Source organism: Ictalurus punctatus, chromosome 3, assembly GCF_001660625.3.
Source record: "Ictalurus punctatus breed USDA103 chromosome 3, Coco_2.0, whole genome shotgun sequence".
Taxonomy (NCBI): domain Eukaryota; kingdom Metazoa; phylum Chordata; class Actinopteri; order Siluriformes; family Ictaluridae; genus Ictalurus; species Ictalurus punctatus.
In genome coordinates, this window is record NC_030418.2 from 25,195,670 (window position 1) to 25,220,576 (window position 24,907).

General features: G+C 36.4%; 1 protein-coding gene across 7 annotated transcripts in view; it reads left to right on the top strand.

Annotated features, from left to right (window-relative positions):
• The window catches only part of blnk (B cell linker), a 46,292-nt gene that overhangs the window by 10,250 nt on the left and 11,135 nt on the right, over positions 1–24,907 (top strand). For 2 of the 7 annotated variants that reach the window (XM_017464408.3, XM_017464407.3), the window contains exons 3-14: positions 2,521–2,567; positions 12,175–12,240; positions 12,665–12,721; positions 16,343–16,389; positions 17,634–17,674; positions 17,752–17,863; positions 18,568–18,668; positions 18,862–18,922; positions 19,300–19,338; positions 22,335–22,357; positions 22,480–22,502; positions 22,788–22,844. In XM_017464408.3, coding sequence (XP_017319897.1) covers positions 2,521–2,567; positions 12,175–12,240; positions 12,665–12,721; positions 16,343–16,389; positions 17,634–17,674; positions 17,752–17,863; positions 18,568–18,668; positions 18,862–18,922; positions 19,300–19,338; positions 22,335–22,357; positions 22,480–22,502; positions 22,788–22,844 — 674 coding nt within the window. Of the gene's footprint in view, positions 1–2,520; positions 2,568–7,719; positions 10,897–12,174; positions 12,241–12,664; positions 12,722–16,342; positions 16,390–17,633; positions 17,675–17,751; positions 17,864–18,567; positions 18,669–18,861; positions 18,923–19,299; positions 19,339–22,334; positions 22,358–22,479; positions 22,503–22,787; positions 22,845–24,907 lie in introns of those variants that run through there. The other 5 variants (XM_017464410.3, XM_017464409.3, XM_053679796.1 and 2 more) reach the window with 5 other exon arrangements.

Genomic DNA, 24,907 nt, shown 5'->3' on the forward strand with positions numbered 1-24,907 from the left:
ACGGCAGCTAAACATTCAGCAAAGCACTATGTTCCATATTCATGAACTCACAGATGTTCACAAATGCCCACAATCGAATAGGACAGATTAATTTTATCCCTCTCACCAGAGAACAGGAACAGTAATCTCTTTTCAACTCCTGGCCATGGATGACTGTGGCATGATTGGGATTCTGTCCTATTATCATGATTCAAACTCTTGAATGTATTTTTCTGCTGTGACACTCGGGAGCCCCTGAGTCTTAAAATTGTGACTTGTATCCATCCAAGTGTATGTGTTTTGGAATAATTTTCCTTACCGGATCGATAACATCACTTTAATTACTAACAAAATCATTCCACACTGCAGCTTTAAACTGATTAAATCATTGATTATTTAGGATCCTTATCTAAGAGGCTAATCCCTACTACTGTCCCTGTCCACACCTCAGTGGGCACTAATTCCAGAAACAGACACAGTCTCTCTCTGGCCTATCATATACTGTATTTCTATTCTTTCTGAGTTTCTACTTATTTTTTTACCTGCCGTATACTTCTGTCTGCTCGTGTGGGCACGTGTCTCCTTTCATCTTCTTAAATCTCATGAAAATGTGTTACTTAGATAGTATTTGAAGATCAATTACAGGAACAAGGGACAGAGTGATGTAATTTTGTGGAACACGCTGAAACATAATGCTGCATATTCCATTTATGGTTCCATTACTTAGAGACTAAGATACCACTTAAATGTAATTCCAACCATAAAATGATATGCAGCTTCTAAACATTATAGTCACATTAATATTTTTAGGTTGGTTGGAACTTATCTGTCTCAATATTTCACTAGGCACAGTATTTGACTCTGTGTCAGTGATAATGTGATTAAATCAAGAGAAGCTCCATGAGGAAGATGGAGAAAGGTGCTTTTTAATCACAGAGATGGGGCCATTTCCCTTGCTTAAAAAAAAATTGTGAGCATTTATGAAAAATAATGAAGGTCTGGCCATATATTTTTTCCCCTTAATTTTAAGGTTAGATGAGGACCTGAGGTCAAACACTGAGGTAATAATGTGCCATTTTTAGTTCTCTAGAAATTTGCTCTTTACTAAGTGCAAAAAAGCCACTTCCTTTGTAAAACTCGTCATCTGAAACAGTTTTAAAACTATGTTATATCTCCATCTAGTGCTGGGAGTGAGTAATACACCTGAGCTGAATGGAAAATACAAAAGTACTCAGATTACCAACATATTCCCGGTTCTGCATTTTTAGCCTATGTTAATGTCAGGGTAAAACACCGATATAATTAATCACAAAATTAAAAAAATAATAATAATAAATAAAAATAAAAATAAAAAAACATTAAAAATCCTGTGCTTAAAGAAAAAAATTCACCATAAACAACACGGAACTTTTCCTCTTTCAGCTGCTCCTGTTCCATCTGCATATTGGTTCTGGCACAGGTTGTACACAGGACACCCTTTCTGATGCAACCCTTCCCATTTTCAGGCCTTGGGACTAGTACTGGATGTGCACTGGCTTGTACTGACTAACCCTCCAAGTGGCTGGGCTTGGTTCCCTGACCAGGAATCAAATCCGGGCCGTGGTGAGGAGAGCACCACATGCTAGCCACTAGTCCACCAGGGAACCAAACAAAACATTTTAATATTTATAATTAACACTTGATCTTCAATGGTGGAAAAGATTTATTATATGTTTCAATTCTCACCAGTTGAGTTGACCTTTTTGGTTTAAACTTCTCTCATCTACAGTTTGGTTTCACTTTACATCAACCACAATGCCATCCAACTACTAGCTGATAGTGGCGCCAGTGTGATTTCGCTCTTGCTTCATCTCTACCTAAAAAAGAATGATGCAGCAGCCCTCTAATCCTTTAGTCTGTCCAGCTCTCTCACCTCCACATCATCTGTACACACTGTTTAAACAGATCAGGTTCCAGAGCTTCAAGTTTCATGCTAATACCACTCCCAGCACCAGTACTCTTGTCATTCCATAGGTTGCTAACTAGCTGAGCTCTGCCGTAACTCAACAAGACTGAATTACATAGCTTAATTGCATTCTGAATTTTGAGTCCACTGCATACTGTCTCCACTGTTTCTACACTGGAGTTCAAATTAATATTGGAGTGACATTAAATGTCACTGGAAATGATGAATGAGAATCTCTTGCTCTTTAGTATTTAGGAGCTAATAGTGAAGCCTGATTGTTATACACTATGTTTGAGATCATTGAAATTGTTTCTTTTATTCAACCTCATTGTAAATGCACTAGCAATATCTCCTTGTCACATCAGAGCAGCAGACAACTACCAACTTCTCATAGTAATAACAAAGATAAAGCCCTAACCAACAAATTAGCACCGGAATCACTAAACCTATCCCAAGTATTTCAAATCAAAAACATTTCATGTGTTTCAGAGTAGGATTTTCCTTTAAATGCACCGAAAGTAATGGGTAAGAAGAACTGGACTAATGCAGGATGACGTTATTAATTAAAAAATCTTTTGTCTTTCCTCCCCCCACAGAAACTCTCTGACAACGATCTGAGCAAGTTCAGTCTCATCCACCGGCCGTAAGATATGGTTTCGTTTCCTCCTTTCTGCTACACATTAACATGTTCACCTTCACAATTTAACAAATTAACTTCCTTATAGAATAAAATACGTTCAGAATCTTCTGGTCCACAAACTCCTCCTTTCACATTCTTAACCCTGAGCCATCATCTTTTATAATAAATAAATAAATAACTTAGCACAAGCTGTGATAGCTCAGCAGTTAAAACCAGGGCCAAGCCAAGTCATATTCCACTTTTGGGGAAAAAATTAGCAATGTTTTTTTTGTAATGAATCTTTATTTATCACAGATACATAGTGGAATGTTGTTGTTTTTTCCACATACCCCAGCATGTCAAGAAGCTGGGGTCAGAGCACAGGGGTAGCCATGATACAGTGCCCCTGGAGCAGAGAGGGTTAAGGGCCTTGCTCAAGGGCCCAGCAGTGGCAGCTTGGCAGTGCTGGGGCTTGAAACCCTGACCTTCTGATCTGTAACCCAAAGCCTTAACCGTCAAGCCACCACTGCCTCCCTATTTTTCACAAAGCCTTACCCACTTGTCAAAAATATATGTTCAGTGGAATAGTCTATATGGCAGCCTAGGTTGCATGTCGGCGTTTCAAAATTATGTGACAAACCAACATGAACTCAATTATGATTGTGGCTTCTCTACTTTGCTTTTAATCATATTAACTGCCAATATAGAAAGCTTTGCCTTTTGGCACTAGCATTCAGGTCCTCTAGCCTAGAGAGCTGTGTGTTTTGTTCATGACTAGAGAATACCAAAGAGCGTATTCTCTAATGAATAGAGATTACCAAAGAGCTCATTTCAGCTAATTTATGCACAAATTTCACTGAGTACACCTGAGTACTATTTTTATGTGTGAATGAATTACTTGTGAATTACATGTAGACACTAATGGCCATAACAGAGCTACCAGATTTTTGACTTTTACAAAATATAAAATCTATAGGAGTGTCACGTTTCAAGGTAGACTCGGAAACAATCGCAGATATACAACGTTTTATTAAACAAACATACAACATAACAAAGACACTAAGACAACTTGGCATAATACTGTGGCAAAAACTAAGCATAAACTAACAAGATCAATAAACATGGAACATGGTGGTCTAAGACAACTGTAAGACAGATAAGCAGTGCAAACAATGGCTATATATAAGTGTGCTCCAGAAACCTGATTCAGGTGCAGGTGGCCATGTGACATGTAGTACAGTGCAGTGGCTAATGGGAATTGAAGTCCAGAGTTGCCTTCTTGATATATGACAAGGAATATGTACATGCAAATACTGTATTTGGAAAGGCAACATGATTACCGCCCAAAAGTAATGCTTGCACATAGGTTTATTTATAAGTTCTGCACTAATCCCACTATCCCAGTGTCACTTAGAAGAGGATTAGTTCGCTTTTGAGTGCAGTTCCTCACATCCTCATGTCATCTCAGGGAGTTTTTCCTTGCAACTGTCACGTCTGGCTTGCTCATTAGAGATCTACATCTGGATTTTTTAAGTTGCTTTGTAATAATAGTTATTGTTAAAAGCACAACACAAATGTAGAAATAAGTTGGTCTTCAAACGAAATGAACTCAGTAAGAAACTATAATTACTTATACATCTTAAACCGTAAATAATAATCATATTTAATGTAATGAAATTCTTTATGCAAAGTTGTTTGTATGTAGCCTATCATCAGACAGATTTCAACATGCTATAGAAGTTCCCTCTATTCTTAAGTAAAGCATAACTTCCTCTACCTAAACCATGAGACCTTTCACTGCAGACATGCTGCTCTTAAAATAAGCACCTGCTCAGTTTCAGTAACTGATCTCACTCATATATAGAGCCACAGGCTAACAATGTTGTTGTGTGCATCCTTTTTAGTATGCATTGTGGTACTTTGGTACTTTTTCTTGCTGTCACTGGGTTATCAGCTTATTTTTTCATATGTTGTGCACTTCAACATAAGGGTGTTGTTTGCTCTCTCTCCACATTACAAAACAAAAAAAATGTAATGGCAAAATTCATATTGTAACTTGAGAAATGTTAAATTTACAATGTGTGACAAGCACACATATTATTCTTGTGAATTAGTTTGTTTTGAAAAATCTCCCTGTTTCATCATCATGCCAGTTCAGAACAAAGTAATAATACTTCAGAAAATTTGACAACAAATACATAATATTGTCAGCATATGAGTATTGATCAAAATCAAAGGCTGTCTATGCGCAAGACATGGGGTGAACAATTGCACAGATGGTGTGTGGGAATGTTCAACACAGTGGCCATGTCTAAACTGTCTATTAGTTATGAAGAAAATAAAGGATTATGGTGGGTGACATGGTGACTGTAGGTAACGTTTTGAGAGAGTGTGTGTGTGTGTGTGTGTGTGTGTGTGTGTGTGTGTGTGTGTGTGTGTGTGTGTGTGTGTGTGTGTGTGTGTGTGTGTGTGTGTGTGTGTGTGTGTGTATACACCATTCTCTGTTTTTTCCCACTTCCCAAAAACATGCTAGTAGGTGGATTGGTTACACTAAATTGCCCCAAGGTGTGAATGAGTGTATGAATGTGTGTGCAAGTGGCCCTGTGATGGACTGGTATCCTATCCAGGGTGTATTCCCACCTCATGCCCAGTGTTTCTAGAACAGTTTTCGTATCCACCACAACTCTTTTATTGAAAGTAGATGAGAATTTTAAACATCTTGTAGGTTAGCAGATGTAGGCTAAACAAACACAATCTTACTACACTAACCTGATCAAGTCCTGACACCCAGCAGGAAGAACAACAACATGCAGGTTGACCATTTGTTTACATTTGTATTGTTATCTATGCACCTAATTACTTTTAGATCTGTGTCTCCTCCATCACTGTATATAGAAACTGGATTATTACGTCAAACTTTTATTTAATTATAAGTATATTTGACAACCTTACAAGTATATGTTCCTGTCAACCCTATTGTGAATAGGTAAAATGGTGTGTTCAATGATGAGGGGCCAGCGAGCAAACTGTTTTCTTTTAATCTGAGCAAAGCAAAGTACCTTCAGTACTTAAGGTTTATGTTATGGTTTTACTTGATGGTAACAGATCGTGCTTTCAAATATGCAGGGTGTAAATATAGTGGTTCATTAGGAAAAGATGCAAAATGATAAAGGTGAAGAACGTCAGAGAAGGTCCGTCTATGAAAATAGACAGAATGACGCAGACTCTTACACCAACCCTGACAGAGTTTCCATTCAAATTCACACTTTCCAAATATACACTATGATGCAAGATTGTCTGCAAACTTAGTCTGCAGTATATACTTAAATAATAGTGAATAGTGATTTGTTGGCAAATTCTTGCTTTAGTTATAGTTTTTTAGCAGCAGAGCTGAATTCTCATGTGTCACTGCATATTATGTCTGAATGAATAAAAAAAAACCTGAAAAATTGAAATGTCAGGGTTTATTTTAAATAAATCACTACATATCACTGGGGGAATTAAAGCCCTGTGTCAGAGAATCATTTAGATTATCTACATCACCAGCAAAAACAACTAAAAACTGTTTTACACCATACAATTACAATCCAACTTTCTTTTTTTTACTTGGGTGTCAATAGGGAGAACATTTCTCACTCTTTTCAGCAGTACAAAGTAAGAGTCAGGACAGTGCAGATGCAATACTAAAGGTATAAAAACATGTACAATTTTTATTAATGTTGTGTGTACAGAATCCTCACTGGAGAGTGGAAATCTAAAGCCCCAATGCAAGGTCATAAGAGAGCACATTTAAGCTATTGATACCTAACAGCACTGACACTACTACTGGTTATGTAAATATATCCATTTTTTGTACCGCTTATACTACACGGGGGATCCTGGAGCCTATCACAGGGAACTTATGCCAGGGGCACAAGGCGAGGGACACAACCCATCGCAGGGCACAATCACACACACATTTACACACTACAGACAATTTGGAAATGCCAATCAGCCTACACTGCATGTCTTTTGACTGGGGGAGGAAACCGGAGTACCCGGAGGAAACCCCCGAAGCATGGGGAGAAAATGCAAACTCCATGCATGCAGGGCCAAGGCAGAATTTGAACCCCAACCCCGGAGGTGCATGTCCCCAGTTATGTAAATTAAAACATATCATTTTGTTAGAGTAATATTGATTTTAAATGGATTTGGGTGGATTCTTATAGGCGCATGTAAAAATACAGCAGGAAGGATAGATGGATGAATGCACTTTTTTTTTTACAGTTGAAGCTTGTGTGGATTTAAAAGCTTTGTAAAATAGAGGCATGACTAAAATGCTGTAGTGTGTACTGAGTATAGGCAAAAGAAGCAGTGATGTATTTATGCTTTGATTTATACTGCCACTTTTACTTCCTGCCAAGGCTTTTAAGCTAAAAGACCTTTTCAGAGGCGTTTATGTAGTACACTAGAGTACTGTTCTGTGCCATTGTGCTCTGTATCACAAAGATATAATCTATAATTAGAATGCATTCTTTTCCTGAACGTTATTGTTCCCTAGTTTGCATGCCAGTAAGTGTCTACAGGAAGGCTATATGCCCATTGACCAACTATCAACTAAAAGTGTGAATGCAATCATGCATTTGAATGAAATCCATGATTTCTTTTAACTTCTTGTGTTATGAAATTCTCGGCTGAACCTTACATAAGTACTGTAAGTTGCACTTTTTCAATATTTCTATGAAAATAACACGACTGTTGCTATTAATTAAACACCTGTTCTCTCTGCCAGAAGTGTTTCAGATGTTTGAAACACTACGGTTTCATTTAGCAAAGCCAGACATAACAGCTGCTACATTAGTGTTATGCTACACTCAAGCTGTATGTCCTCTCTGACTTCCTCACTGACGTGAAACAGAAACATGTCTTGAAGTAAAATAGAGTTATCCCTTCTGAGACATGTTAGTGTTTATATAGAAAAGTTATAAAACCTTCATATTTTTAAGAAAAAATAATTTTCTTACGGCTGTTAATTTATCTAGCTACTATGAATGATTGTAACAGCTGTAAGTTGAATTCTTGAATTTTATTATTATTATTATTATTATTATTATTATTATTATTATTATTATTACAACCATTTATTTATTTATTTATTTGCATTTTTGAGGTGCTTGGCACATGCATGAAAACTCACAAAATTAGCACATTCGTCAGATGGACAGCTGGTCCTGGTGAAAGATTGGATCCAGTCTTTGTGCTTGATAGTGCTCCCACCCTTCCTTTTAAATACTCAGACTTGGGGATTGATCAGATGGTCAGCATGATGTCAAACTGTCCATGATACTAACTTGCTAAGGAATTTTTGATATTATAAATAGTGTTGTCAGGGAAAGGCGATCAATTAACATGTCATTCAATGAAAACAGGAAGTGTAGCAGTGGCTGTACATCAAGCAGTGTGACTCAATCTTCCCACATATGATCAATGATGAGGTACAATCACATACATATGACAACAGTGATTCATTGTCATAGTACCACTAGCTGGCAACAGGAACTAAACGTTTTAATACTATTAGAGGAATCATCAAAATCAAGTCAAATTTGACTTCAAACAATTCCAGATGCAATCAGGAAGTGTGGCATAAATCCAAAGTACTTATGCAAACATCATGCAAACTGGTTTAAACTTCACATGTATTTTAAATGATCAGGCACAGTCATATAGACATGTCTATGGTAATTTATTGTCAAAGCATTATTAACTGGCAACAGAAAGTGAGGTTTATAAACAAGTCTTTTTGATAGGTCTCTAACAGGGTTCATCAGAGTCATAGTACATATGATCAGAATGATATCAGAATATCCATTACATTAAATAGGGACGTTAACTTTGGCCTGTGATGCAATAAATGTCATGACACGCAAATAAAAAGTATTGCATAATTCCCCTGTAGGTTGTACAATGTGACCCAAAGTTGACATATTCAATGTTGGGTTTAATCGCATGAACATGCCAATAGTGCTTCATTGTCATAGCGCCACCAGCTGGCAACAGGAAGCATGACTTATAAACTAATCATGTTAATAAGCCCCTTAGTGGGTTACTCAGGTTCATACCAAACTTGGTCAACATGATGTCAGGATGTACATGATGCAAAAGTGCACAGGTAATGCTGATCTACTGAATGGTGTTGCCATGGTGAGGCAATAAATTTATTTGATTAACTCAAATTAATTGTGATGATGCTCAAACAGAAAGTGTGGTATACATTCCACTGTAGGTCATGTGATTGAGCTCAAATTTTACACGTAGAGTGTGATGAAAATGCTTGCATTCTTTTCTAATTGAATACAACAATTTTTTGTTAAATTATATTATTGACAACAACTTGAGTGAAACTCTTAGAAATATCTACATGAAATTCAGAGTTTCTTTATATTTGGTATGTCCCCTTTTTTGCTTTAATGACAGTGTGCACTCGAGCTGATATGGACTCCATAAGTTTGTGCAAAACCTTATGATCCATTTTTGATCAAATCCATTGGAGTGTCTTCTCGCTTCAATAGAAGTGAGTAGGTATGAGGAAAATCTGGCCTTAACAGTTAACATGGTCAATATCACAAATTAAATTTAAATAAGGACCTAGAAATAGTGCAGAATATTGAAGATTAAATATTCAAAATATTGAATATTAACTTTCTGTGTTTTAAATATTTCAAAATTCTAAAACCTTCTGTTTATTTTCAATTTTAATTGAAAACATTTCAGAAAATGTTTTATGTGGTCTCAGACTTTTGGACCCCACTGTGTGTCCAGTGATGTGACATAATAACATCCAATACTGGCTCATGAAACACTGCTGCACCCTTGTTGCCTGGGCCCACCAATTGCTGCTTGTTTCATTAATGTTTCTATAGTAATAACTATTTCACAGGGACTTGTATTGTGTCCATTCCACATAATCTAACAGTAAACAGACTGATTTTTTTAAGTCAAGAAAAAAACATAATTGTTGATATGATGAAGCTTTCAGCTACACTCAGAAGCAAAGCTGTTCCTTTAGATTTTCTGATCGATTTTATGATGATTTTTCTGATCGATTGTATATGAAAGTCTAAAGAGGGTGTGATGTGGTTTCTCACTAACAAGGGGTCTACATTTTTTACTTCAAGAAAAATTAAGGATAACAACTGTTTACTGCTGTAACCACAGGAAACTTGCTTCACAGAAGTTCCAATACAACTGATAAAAGGAAAAAAAAAAAGTATGACATATCAGTGTTCACTAAATTACCAATTACAATCATTGACAAAATGATATGAAATAAACACATTGGGGAGTGGTGTTATAGGAAAATATTGAACTTTGAGGTGGTAACAGTAACTCCAGTCGGATTTCCTACTTAATACTAGCTAGCATTTGAACAGAACAGATAACTTATCTTCAAAAATGTCATTGTAACTTAATATCTTTAACGCCTTTTCTTTCTTGCGTGAAGAAGCCACGGTACATGCCTACACAACGTGGTGGCCATCGTTATTTAAGGGAGGTCTTGCAAACAATGTGTATGCAGAGCCATTGTGAAAAAAATCAGTGTTCTTTGCTAACAGGAAATGAAATTTCTAATAAAGGTGAATATGGAGGTGTTGTATGGACAGAGACTATTGTCCTTTAGTAGTCACAACTGAGTTGTTTTTTTCTTACTTGTTATGGATAAAAAAATAATTAAAAAAAAAACGATAGTATACAGGTGAAGAGAGGTGACTTTAAAAAAAAAGTCTATTTTATTTATATGTATATCACTTTTTAGAATGGACATTATCTCAAAGCAGCTTTACAGAAACATGTAATTACAGGATACAGATTTTAAAAGCGTGAATTTATCTCATCCATGAAACCATGAAGGACAGAAATGGGACAGGCTCCATTTTAAGTCAGGAAAATAGTGCCTTATCCCTGTGTCTGTGCTAAGAGGCAGTTATGCATGCTTGTTGTTGGACCGAAATGGGTTTGAAAATCCCACTGCCCACAGACAGATTTTTATGAGTCTAATATGTCTATATGTCATATAATAATGGTCATCATTCTATTTTATTATAAAAAAGCAACCTGTAATCTGTTTATATTTTGAATACGAGTAATTAAGAGTGTGAAAATGTAAGAAAGAAAGAAAGAAAGCCAGGAAATAAAATATTTTTTTAAAGACTAAAAGAAAGAAAGAAAATCCACTACATTAGTCAGATGTCTAGCCCTTGGCTTTTTGCCAAGCTCCTCTTAGCGTTAGTTTAGAGAGCACACACATCCTCATTCTCTCACACAGCATGGAGAAACTGAGCAAGATCACTGTTCCGGCCAGTGAGAAACTCCGGTAAGAAAGATGTTTTGTTGTTGTTGTTGTTGTTGTTGTTGTTGTTGTTGTTTGTTCTTTGTTTTTTTTTGTCTTATTCTCATGCAGTGTTCATTGTTAGTTTAATAAAAGAAAATACATCCTAAATTTTAGGTTAGCTAAAAGTTAAAACTAAATCTGTGAAGGTTATCATACTCTGTGTGCAGTTAAGCTGTAACTTGTGTTTGAGTTTACTTTATTTCCTGGTATTATACATTTGGAACATGGAACAGCATAAGTTGAATGAAATTTTGATTAATTTAGTTATCTTTAAATATTATAAATGATTCAGTGGTAAGTTTGTTGATTCAGACCTACTTTAAGAGCTACTTATTGGTGTGTAAGTAAAGCTAGTACTGATGAAAGGATTTAAGAGAATCCACATACAGCAGCGGTAACTCTACCTGTAACTCATTTTGAAGTTGAGTTGAAGTGTTGACGTTTGTTTGTGTGTTTTCTTTCTTGGTGAAAGATTGCAAGAAACAAATTCTCTCTCACCGAGTGTGTGTTGTAAGCTCCAGTGGCTTAAGTACCTTTTTTTATGCAGTTGAAGTCTGTTTTGAGAACTCTTTTTCAATTACTTTCTGCTCCAGTTAGTGAGCGTGTGAGTATAAGGGATGGGCGATAGCAGACTAAGCAAAACTATAATCTCATTAATTATACGTCTCAATTCGCTCACACTCCCATCTCCACCACCACTCCTTCACCAAAAGACTCATAAACACTCAGGGTAAGAAACCGATGCGCACAAATGACAACACTTTCACACAGCCATGAGTCAATGTGCTGTGCTTTTAACACACACGTAATGTGAAAAGTGTGTGCCTTGCATTTTAAAATGAGTCTAATCTAAAGCTCGGAAGTCAGAGTCTGGAAAGTGTACTGTAGAAGTAAATGAGGTGCATAAACCGGGTTTGTTTTTTTTTTTTTACATTGTTCAAATTATGGTTTATATCTTTTGTGTCTGTCACACTGAAATTGAAACTGAATTATGTTGCTAACTTTATACTTTAACCCAACACATATAACCCTGACCGCACTGAAATGACATCTAATTAAAACAGAATTAACATAGATTTAACCAGGTTATGCCCAGAGAGAAATACCCTACTATCTCAAGTAATATGAGGTAGAATATCTGCTTTATATTACTGCATGACTTTTCCCCCCCACACTATAGTGCAGACATGTATGCTGTGGATGTGTGTTAGATATGCAAATGATGACTCAGTTTAATCTCACTGTTCATTTGTATTCCAGGCAAATCCAAAAAATAGTTCAGGACATCAAAAAGAACGACGACAGCATTTTCAACCGATTAAAACGGTAAGTTTGCAATTGCTCAACAATAAACATAACACATTTCTTTTATATTTTATAATGTAATGTACACCCATTTAAAATATCCACGTTTAATATGAAGCTGTGAACCACACTGCATATGAGGTGAGGCAACTGTGTGGAAAGACTTGTTGGTTAATGAAAGTAATTGAAAAACAAATTTGGTAGCTTTTACAAAGTGCTCTAAAAAGAAAAGAAAAAATAGGGAAACATCTGTAGTGAGAGCTGTATCAGTTCCTCTATCAGCTTGGTCCTAAACAGGAACAATGGTTGCATGAACAGAACCGTAACAGAGCATTCAGCTGTGGTCTATTAGAAGTAGGGAAATATTTTTGCTCAGACTTACCTAGGACGTTTAAGAAAAGCTAAAGTAATGATATGATGTGTTGTTTCTGGTCATTTGTTTCAGGTTCCAAACTGAGCAAACAGCCAATATTCTCAAAACTGGCAGAAATACAATAGACAGGTATGACAAAGAGCAGTGTTGCACATTCAGCTGAACTACTGACTAGTTTGACTAGTATTAAGCATGTCTGTAGTTGCCATTAGTTATATGCTATACACTGTCAGGCTTATGGATTTGCTTAAATTATTATTATGTACCTGGTGGACTGGGATTTGTCTGCCTATAATACACTTTGATACCTCTACTTTCAGAAAATAGAAATATATTTTATGAAAACATTGTAGAAATGTTTGTATTTGGTCAAATGCAGTGCTAAATGCAGTCTGCCTAAAGATAGCCATGTGATTTCCGTGAATCTCTCTATATGATAAAGTCGTTGTAAATGCAATAGTGAAACTGGCATAAGCATAATTCGTTCAGTTTGTAATCGGACACTGACCGTTAAAATGTCGGCGATGCTCCTGTGCCATCACATCATCATCAAAACAGAGGAGAGTGCTTAGATACTCTGTACAGACAAAGTTTGAAAATGTTTATAAAAATGAGATTTAGCCAACAGAATAGAGCTGACTGAATTAATCAGTGAATATTTCCCCACTGATGCAAGCGCAGACGGTGATCAGTCAACTGAAGAGACGATGATGAGGTTTGTGTTTAAATGCTGATGAGACAGAGACTGATGGATGTTGTTGGGGGTTTTTTCTTCCTTTTGGAGGTAACCGAGTGTTGAAATGCTAGAACGTTACTTGTGGTTGACTTGCAGTACTTTGCAAAGGGAACTGTATTTTGTTTTACTACAAAATTAGTCTTAGATGTTTCTTTTATGACTTCTGCATTATTGAGTCAGCACAAAAACATTTTTCTAACAAAAATTATAATGTTACAGAAATATGTTTGGATGTCAGTAAAGAAAGCAACATATAATGAAACTTTTCAGACAAAAAACATAACAAAGACTGCTGGGTTTTGCGTATGACCGAATGTCCGAGATGCTCAGTAAAACTTACCTGCTAATTTCCTTACCAAACGGCACAAATTGTACCTGAGGCTAAGGATTGTCTCACCAGATATTGACTTTGTTTAGTTTATTACTGTTTTCCATCCTTATAGTATTTTCTTTCAATGTAGAAACATTAGGCATATTTGCTTTACAGCATTTCTTTGCATAAAGTAGTTTATACATTTCTGTATAAAGTGCTGCAAAAGAGAAACAGTTCAATTTAGAAAAACCTGTATATGTAGTAGAACATGTCCAAATTTCATCATGTGAAGGGGTTTCCCAGGCTGCCACATGCTTTAATTGTTCACCAGTCACATGTCCTTGTTGGGTTTGTTGGTCTGCTAGGAGAAGTGCTGAACTATGGACTATGGGCAGGTTTGTCTGCACAACTTCTTCATTCATCCATGAGAAAGGATGACATCTTTGTGAAAAGGAATACAACAATCACTTATAACTCATCCAACAACACTAGTCATTAACTATTTGAAAGATTTTTTTTTAATAAAAATGTTGTATCTGCTGTTGTAAGGGAATTACATCAGTCATATTGATGCAATGGCAATTTTGTGTTTGCTACTAATATAGTACACGTCTCTTTCTGTTGCTTTGTTGTGTATTAGAATGAGAAATGGCAGTCAGTTAAGGGAACTCTTACTCCATTGAAACTTGTTTTTTTTTTTTATTGAATTTTCTGTGCAACAAACCAAACATGCTTTATTCAAATCCATTAATGTCACAACTTATAGGCACCTTCCAGAACATACCATTATGTTTGGATGTTTACATGTGGCATGCAGGTTGTGTCTTGGTGAAAGGAAACTAGACACTTATTATGCTCATCAATGCAAGGAGATCCTGCCTGACTCGAATTCCACTAATGTCAATGTATTTTTATACATATTTTAAGAACGAAAACCACATATTAAAGGAAAACTCGATCCTGAAACTAAATGTGTTTAAATATAACAGATGTAACTGAACACAAAAATAATTACTCTGAAGTAACAGATAATGTGTTCTAAACACATACAAATACGAGGCTCACTATTCTTTTTTATTTTTTTAAGAAAGCTGACCAGAAGGTTTCACAGGGCCTCTGGTTGAGACTGGAGGTGTGCATCGGGCTGTCCCTGTAGGACACAACAAAAAATTTGCACAACTGGGAGGTTGTTACTTTTTTATATGGGCACAAGCAAGTGGTCAGATATGAAGCTTGCAGAACAAACAAAGACCATATCCATTAACATGACCATGTGGTGCTGCGCGACACGTTTACAGCGTCCTGCACATGCCTGTTCAGGGTTGCAGTGGTTTAAATTAGGCTACGAGTTTCTTTATGCTTAGGGAAATAGAACCAACTAAATTCATTAAACAATAGCGCAGGCAGGTACAAGCAAGCAGCAAAAAAAATTCTCTATTTCTCTATTCTCTAATTGAGACCAATTATCACCTCAGCTTATGTAGTTCAGTTTGAGGAACTGTCAGAGCCATAATTATCAGACCATGCTGGAAGTACTGGCCTTTCTACCACTGTTTCCCAGCATTAAGTTAGAACTTCTGCGACCCACAAAACAAACTTTACCAGTTCATCTTTATAAAGATGGCCTTTATGATAGAGCTGTGATTTGGAGTTTTGAGCTTGTATCCAAGGTATAAACACAGAAGAACCATGTGTAAAGCGCATAAAACCAGGATGAATGGAAAAAAAATAATTATGCCTGATTAGTCATCTTTTACCCTTTTCCCTACAACCAAATGTGTTTAAATCTGGGGAAGGCTTAAAGAAGGCTTCTACAGTACATGCAATGCTCATAGTCAGCTGTTAAATATAACTGCACAAGCAGCCATCTCATGGAAGTGATTAGGCTAAATGAGGCTTTATTGGTCCATACAACAGCAATTTGGCTTTTGGCTGTCTAACAACGTCTGGATTGGAATTAAATACAGCTTTACCAAGAAAAACAGCACGGTCTACACAAGAGCACAATGGCAGACTGGTCATGTATAACATTCAGGCAATATCAACTCCATAGTTTATAACCCAGTCACCACTCAGGAGCAACATAATTTAAACAAGTTTCTTTTACAGACAGTTTCTGAAACATCCATAGTGGTTTAGATCCAATAATCACGCTGCAAACAGTCACATAAATACAAAAGTACAAAAAAAAAATGAGGCAATTGTACAAGTTCAAATACTGTTTCTTAATAATGTTCCTATATTTCAATGTAAATAAGACTTGACACATGCTCAACAAATTAAAGAATAGTTTCATGGACATCTGGAAGAAAAAAGAAAAAAGGCCATAAAATCCCATAATCCAAACACTATTAAACCTATATGAGAAATTTGGAACCAAAGTAGATTTCCACTTCTTTCTCTACCCCCAAACAAAGAAAGCTATTGTTTCTTGCAAAATATATGTGGCCAATATTCCACAACATACAGTTCAGGAATTACCATCATTCATACAAGGTCTGAAAAGAAGCTGATCTGACGATAAAGGGAGTCATAAATAGTTTCTGAGTACATGTGTTAAATTTAATAGTGTTTAATAATTAATTACCTTTTGAAATTTCTATTTTAAAAAAAAGAAAGAAAGAAAGAAACTGGCTTACAAGTTCATGGATGAACAGACACAAAGCTTTAATGCACTCTACTTAAATGTTTTCTGTTGCAGACTAAAAAACAAAGGACCTCCAAAAGTACCTGCTCGAGACTACCCTGGTAAGTTCCTTTTCCCGTTTTATTAAAGTTGGATTTTGATTAGGTATGCTCCCAGAACACTAAAAAGGCCAAGCTTAACATACTAATCACTATGAATACCAGTGAACTTGACCCCTTCTGCTCTCTGGACCTGCCCGATCCATCCTGATGCCCTACTTCTGGTTGGAGTGCTAATCACTTGGAAATCACTCGCTGCTGCTGAAGATGGCCCCACATGGATAGCCTAAAGATTAATGAGATTACTGTGGATGGTACCACTTAAAAACCATGAAGATAGCTTTGGACTGCAATTGATAAGTTTTGTTTTGTTGATGGTTTAGGACTTGCTACGAATCGGGACTGGAGGCGGATGCAGGTGCACTTTAAAGTCTTTATTAACAGTAGTCAAACAAACACAGGAAACGCGATTTTCACTAGGAAAACGAGAAACTGGTATCGTGGCTTGAAACTAGAGCAGGGCATGAAACCAGACCGCTTAGCATGCTAACAAGCTCACTATCGTAATCAAACATAAACGGGAACCCCGTCAGCCGTTTAGTAAAAACCATACAAAGTATCCCAACTATAAGACTGCGCAAAGTCCGCAGTCACACAAGGGGTTTAAATAGCGAACATACTCAAACCAAAACATGGACACCTGGGGCAAATCAGAGACATGATCAAACTTAATTCAATGTCGAAGCGGGAAGCGAACGGAAACAAAAGAGTCACGTGACCAGTCAGAAGCCGTGCCGCAGTGCCATCTGCTGCCCGTGGTGTAACAGGACTGCAGTTAGTATGATACCTTCAGGACTGCACTCACGTCTACATCAGTGAACAGATGATAATTTCAACAAAACTTCATGTTAAAACTATAATGAATTTCCGAGTAACACAATTGCACTTTTTGACCATGTAGTACACAGTTATAGAAGGGATTTACTTATAAATGCGCTATCCGGAGACACCCAGATAGGGTGCCCTTTTGAATCTGGTTCCTCTCAAAGTTTCTTACTCATCATCTCCGGGAGTTTTTCCTTGCCACAGTCGCCTCTGGCTTGCTCATTAAGGATAAATTTATCAATGTAAAATGTATATCCTGAATTGATATACTTCTGTAAAGCTGATTTTTGACAATGTCTATTGTTAAAAGTGTTACACATATACAATTGAATCGAATTAATTGCTAATCCAAAGTCCACTGAAGGAAATGGATGATGAGCACTTTACATTTTTTATGATGGTCCTCTTATCTCTTTATTCAGGTGAAAACCAGGACTCTGAAGAGTCATCTGATTCAGAATTTGTGAGTATCCCATCCCATCCCTTTTTTTCCCTACATCTCTGATATACAGTTGATACTTAACTAATTCCTTATTGCAGGACAATGACCTGTATGAGGAACCACAGGGTGATTACAACTATGAGCCTCCCCCTAGTGAGAAAGTCTTCACTCCTCCCCGATCGGTCAACTACACTGGAGGAGAATACCTAGGTAAGTTTTGTTATCATGTTATCATGATATCATGATCCCAAACATCACGATCCTGTTAGCATGTGTCTTTAACAAAATATCTGTTAAGAGATCATTCAGATGTATTCAAGTTATGAAAACATTACACAAGATTACATAATTCCATTTCATATTAAAGTTAGTTTCTCATCAAGACACAACAAGTAATTACATTTTTGTTATGTTATTAATTTAATAAGTATGCATGGCAGATGTTTTTTTTTTTTTCATTATATACAGACTTTATAAATTGTATTTAATGTACTTTGGGTGGAAATTGGAGAACATTGAATTAACCAACATCCTGAAATTTCACACAAAGAGTAACCCAATCTCAGGATCAAACCAGGCATCCTGACAGAAGTATGCAGTTAATGGAACAATATACATGGACAAAAATGTATTGAATATTAATCTGGTTAATGTGTTCAGCTTCATTTTTGATTTACAAATCAGATGCTAAATATAGTACAAGTACCATGAAAACAGAGCACACAAACAGATACTTGTTCCTCTTGTGGAAGCCTGTGTTGCTGTATTCCAACATGTCCATAGATATTCAGTCAGCAGTTTGACATCAGAATCCTATACAAATGCTGTGGTTTCACAAACTTCCCCAACATCTGCACATAGTCACTGAACTCTAATCAAAACTAGAACCTCCTGTTTATTCTTTTCTTTAACAGACACACGTCCTGGTCGAAAAACACAAACTAAACCGATGAAGCCCTTCCTACCGATCAAACCTCCAATTCCAGAGAAGCCTAAGCAACCAGCAAAGTATGACGTAAGTAACGTTATTGCTGTTCACTTCGCTTCACTGTTCATTGATGTCAAACTACACTTGATCTTGAAATGGCCATGGCCTTTATTTGAGCCACAGCAGATTTTTTTTGTATGTATCTTAAATCTATAATACAATTACTGAATATTAACTTGTCCCTGAAACTATGCCTAATTCCTTATTTGTTTCTTTGCAGGATGACTATATTCATCCTGAAGACGATACAGACGATAACTATATTGACCCTTCTGATAAAGGTTGTTCAAATAAGATTAGAAAACTAAAATTTTACATCTAAACCATAGAAGCAAACACAGTATACTTTTTGTACAGTAGTCTTTAAAAATACATAGCACCCACATTTAAGTTCCAGACATGAATATTATTAGAGAATTCCCTCTAAACCATCTAATCTACAAATTCCTCTAAACCACAAATTATTGATTTCCCAATTACACGGAATTAGATTGTACTGGACTTGCGCTCTGGTTGGTGCAATTCACTGCAGTGGATTCACTGATTTCATAGTTTACTTATAATGGTTCAGCATTCATCCTAGAATTATATTATGATGAGTTTCTCAAACCTCTCAACTTCAATAATCGTTATTGGGAATTTTTCTTTCCTCCTATAGATCACCAAGGAATGCAATCAGCACGCTCATACAGTCCAGGTATGCTGTTATTAATTTGTAAGAATCCAAAGAATCTAAATATAATTCGTTTTTCAGTAGTTTTTGACCAGCTCTGTATCTGTGCATCATTTAATCACAGACAAGAAATCTAACAAAAAATGTATGTAGCAGCTGATGTTATTCTTGTCTCAAGATGTGTCAGTTTCTGTAAAATAGGTGATAATGTAGCTAAAAATTGGAAAGAACCAACCAAAACATTGTACATCAACTCTGTTGAAGTAAACTGTTTGGTTTCTTAACTCAATGTTAAGAACAAATATGGCACTTTTGTGCTTAGCACTGGTAACTAACCTGTTAGACAGCATTAGATTGCAGTAGCAGGTTCGATCAGGTTACAAACTGCTGTGAGGGTCAGTAACACACTCCAAGTTGTAGCTACAATTGTCAGTAAAAAGAGAATGACAAACCAGTATGATCTCAGTGCACTTACCAAAAAACACTGTTAAGCATTATGAACAGGAAGACCAGATGATTGATAAACCATGGTACAAAGTCTTCATAAACATTGAGTTGAAAATCAGCTTGTGCTAGACTGAGGAGGAGAGCGGGTTAAAAACATGTCCAGCAGAGCCTCTCAGCTGTAAAACATGCTGACATGTTTGGGTACCAGTGGAACTGATTTACCTGTGTTTACTGGTGATGTATCAGCAGATTTGGAAGCGCTCCTGAGTATCTTAAATGTTGTTATCCAAGCAAATGCCTCAAAATATAGTAGAACCAAAACAAACTGGAGAAAAACTACCGCCAACAGCACATAGCTAAAGCAACTGCTGAGTTTTTATGGAGTAAATAGTGGGTGTGTTTAATGGCTATAAACTGCAGGCCTAAGACATTCATAGACTGCATAGGATTTTCATGTACAACAAGGAATATTTAAATTTTTCCAATTACATTTGGCACAGTGAAATGGAGGCACTATATACAACTCCATCAAATTTGGTCATTACTACCCTTAAAAGTGAAAGTTCCCAATTAAACAACAAAAATTGTGTTTTAAAAGCATTGTTTAAAATCCATTAGGTTGTGTTAGGCATGTAAAAATGTTTGTCTAGCAGTTAAACTTTCAAACAATTGCAAACAATTGCAATTATTCATTTCATTTTCTGTTAATTTTATGCCACTTTAATATCAATATAATTAGTATAGTAGGAGTAGAATGCACATACATGTACAGTGCCCTCCACTAATATCGGCACCCTTGGTAAATATGAGCAAAGAAGGCTGTGAAAAATTGTCTTTATTGTTTAAACGTTTGATTGTTTGTTTAAAAATAAAATAAAAAAATACTCAGATCTCATGGATATCAAACAATTGTGAACAAAACACAGGTTTATCAAAACAAATATCTTTGTTAAATATAGGTGTGCAGCAATTATTGGCACCCCATGAATTCATGTGAAAAATATATTTGAAGTATATTCCCATTTATATTTTACTTCTCTTTTTTTGAACACCTGGGTGACTAGGAACAGAAAATTGTTCATGACCTCCTGGGTATAAATATGAGTTAACACATAGGCCAATGTCATTCATAACAATGGGTAAGACCAAGGAATATAGCTGTGCTGTGCAGCAAAAGTTTGTTGAGCTTTACAAAACACGAAGTGGCTATAAGAAAATAGCACAAGCATTGAAAATGCCTATTTCCACCATCAGGGCAAAAATCTCCAAGGATCACAGCTGGACTTGCAGAATTTAGTTGCAGAATGTAGTTCTGTCTTGGGGTCAGAAAGTTGTTTGGAAGGACTTCAAGAAAAAAACATCTACTCTCATCCAAAAACAAACTCAAGTGTCTTCAGTTTGCCAGACACTACTGGAACTTCAAATGGGATCGGGTTCTATGGTCAGATGAAACCAAAATAGAGCTTTTTGGCAATAAACACCAGCGGTGGTTTTGGTGCACACAGAGAGGAAGCCATATGGAAAAGCACCTCATGTCCACGGTTAAATATGGTGGTGGCTCATTAATGTTTTGGGGCTATTTTTCTGCCAGAGCACCTGGACATTTTATAAGGATACATGTCAACATTCACTCTATCGAATATCAACAGATATTAAATGAAGATCTGACTGCCTCTGCCAGAAAGCTTAAAATAAACCCCGGTTAGATCTTCCAGCAGGACAATGATCCAAAACATACATCACAATCAACACAAAAATGATTTACTGACCACAAAATCAGGGTCCTGCCATGGCCATCCCAATCCCCTGACTGGGATGTAGCTGAGGTAGCACAAAGTATTGACTAAAAGGGTGCCAATAATTGTTGCACACCTATATTTTCCAAAGATATTTGTTACATTTAAAAAAAATGTAAACCTGTGTTTCATTTGCAATTGTTTGATGTCAATGAGAGCAGAGTATTTTTGTGAATATTTTTAACAAAAGATCAAAAGGTTAAACAATAAAGACAATTTTTCACAGCCTTCTTTGCTCATATTTACCAATGGCGCCAATATTAGTGGATGGCACTAGGTTACTGAATAATAAACAATAAATTACATATTATATCAATATATGTACTATGACAAAAAAAAATTAGCTTATCATTTACAAGCTTTAAGTTTTAGTGATATTCTTCTGAATATGGCTGTTACATGACAAACGCAGTTACTAACAGTTCATAAACCAAAGCCATTGAGCAAGCATATTGATTCAGAATACTACAATGGGGCATTGATTTGATTATATTGACCAATTACATACTATAATATACAATACACCATGTACTGTATATTACAGTATGTAGTTGGTCAATATAATCAAATCATTGCCCCATTGTAGTGTTCTGAATCAGTATTCTTGCTCAATGGCTTTTGATCTGCTTGTGAAACTAATAGAAACGTTACCCACACTCAGCTCAAATAATTGCACTCAGAAGAATATGTAATATTTATGACAGGAATAAGTTACAGAAAGGAAGGCTATATTATGAGTACTGCACCATGCTCATGTTTTCCCCCTGTTGTTTTCAGATGTCTATGAAGTTCCTGACCAGGTATGTTTTAAACATTGTGTCTTATCTGCTCCATTTAAGCAGAGATCAACTTTATTCATTTGTACATTCCCATTTATTAACTTACTAAATTATATATAACCTTGATTTTTCTCTGTTTAAAGGACAATTCTCCATCCATCAGCAGGCGAGTCTATGATTGCCTTTGAGCTACATACTATTGTGTTGGAAGAGCGATGAAACTGGATAACATTTTTCCATTGAGAGCTGAGCCATTTTGAGAGTTCTAACTTTCGTTTCCGCATGTTATTTTTGGTGTGCTTCTGACGGCACATTTCTGAGGAACTTGTAGCACCTGTTCAATCTAGCACTATTTTTATAAGAAAATATGCAGGAAATAAGTAACTTCATCAATATTTTCGTGTATTATTTTTCCAAAATATTTGTAACGGTTCCTCTTTCTGGTCCACAGGTGCAGCCAAAAGCTACAACCCCCTGCACTACAGCTGCCCCCTAAGCCAAGTCCCAGGTATTACACTGTTAATAACAGGAGACGTATCTGACTTGTGTGTCCACACAATGTGAGTTACATAAAGTTGTTAGAATTAGTTTTTAACTGTATTTAGAGGTTACTAAAGTTGTATTATACCTAGATCTTGTTGTGGTCCTGAAAAAGTGATTACTAGTAAATATGGTGACAGTATTCAGATATGGTAAACTGTGTGTAATGAGATTACACTGTTACTTAGGGCGGTGAAAACACCCTTGTAAACATGTCTTTAATAAGAGTGGCAAAGGTATTAATTAAGAGTGACTAACCTGCATGGTATGAATTCCTGCATTCTTCTTTCAAAGCAGTTTTAAAACCATTGTTGTAATCATCAGTTTGTTTTTTGTCCTGCGGGTGTAGGTAGACAAAGTCCTGACCTAAGAACGGGCCCACCCTCCAGTGTGGGGACAAACATGACACCGTTGACTCAGTTGGCCAAATTTTACCCAGCTATCATGTTTCTGTATGCACAGTAGAGTAGGAAAATTGATACTGGAGTTTGAGCAGTAGGTACTGTCGAAACCGGATTCATTCATTTATTCATCTTAGGTAACTGCTTTACCCAGGTCAGGGTCACAGAGGATCCATAGCCTACATATCTTGGAAAAGATTGTGATGTGGGAATACACCTGGAATGGGAAAGGAGTCCATCACAGGGCACCATGCACACACACATTCACATCTAGGAGCAATTTAGCATAACTAAACAACCTACCAGATTTTGGGTGGAAACTGGAGAGCCCAGAGGAAGCCATGTAAAACACTGAAGTCAGGTGTGTTGTAGAAACAGGAGTTAGGTCAATGTGACCACGTAAAGTCTGCCCTTACATGTTGTGGAAGTGTCCCCTCTTTGTGCCAGAAGCATGCATGATGATTAAATTCCTGCTTTGTACAGGAATCTTCCAAAATGAAATGATTCATAAAAACACCATTCAGGCAAGCTACAGAGAAAACATCTGATGAACTCTATGTAAATGTGTGGCCAGTGACTGAGGAGGCACACTATATTACATGAATGCTGTAATGTCCTTCTTTTTTTTCTTTTTTTTTCAAAGTATACAACTCATGCTATCTGTCTATCAGCTCACTACATCCTAATATCTAACATCCTAGTGTACACTATATGCTAATATATATTCTATAAAATGCTTTGATTGTGAAGAAGAATATTGGGACATATAGAGAGAGAAGTGGACACTTTATTTGGTACACCTACCTTGTATGTATACTCACTGGCCATTTTAGCAGGTCTTGATGTAAATTCATCATCTGTATTACCCACTACTTTTGCAGTAAAATGACTATAAAATTCTCTTCAACCTAATCCTCTCTATACATACTTTGCAAGGTGGACTATTCTCATTCACTATTGTCCACAATCGTTAAATGCAATAGTGCGTGCTTGGCACTGGTTATAATGTATCAGGTAGTATTCCTGAAGCAACAGTTCCACCAAAAATGTCTATTCCGCAGTCACCAGATGACCAGAAACTGACTAATAAAAAGGTAGATGATGATTAACGCAAAATGTGCATGAAAAAGATGCGCTAAAGTCTCTATAAGTGTACGCCTACAATGTGCACCAATGATGATGTCTATCTAATGGCCAGTCAGTATTAAAACTCCAGCACCACTGCTGCATCTAATACACTCCTAGCAGCACAACATACACTGGCACATCCATGTCACTGCTGCTCCAGCAATACTACAAGAAAAGAAATACTAAGAGAATACGCAAATAATATCTGATCAGATGTGTTTTTATGGATAGCTGACAAATTATACATAAAGTGACCTATATGGTAGTTTGTTTTTTTTACCTGAGATAATGGCCAATGAGGCAATATTATCAAAAAGGAACCTAAGAAACTGACAAGAAAAAAAAACTGTTTACACTTGTAAACTGAAATACATTTTTGCCATTTGTTCTATTCACTAAGAAGGACGTGGGATAGACATTGTACTGCAAACAGCCACGAGAAAGCGGCAGAGACATTTTTATATAGTAGACATTTCATTTCATGTCTACTATATAAGTCAGG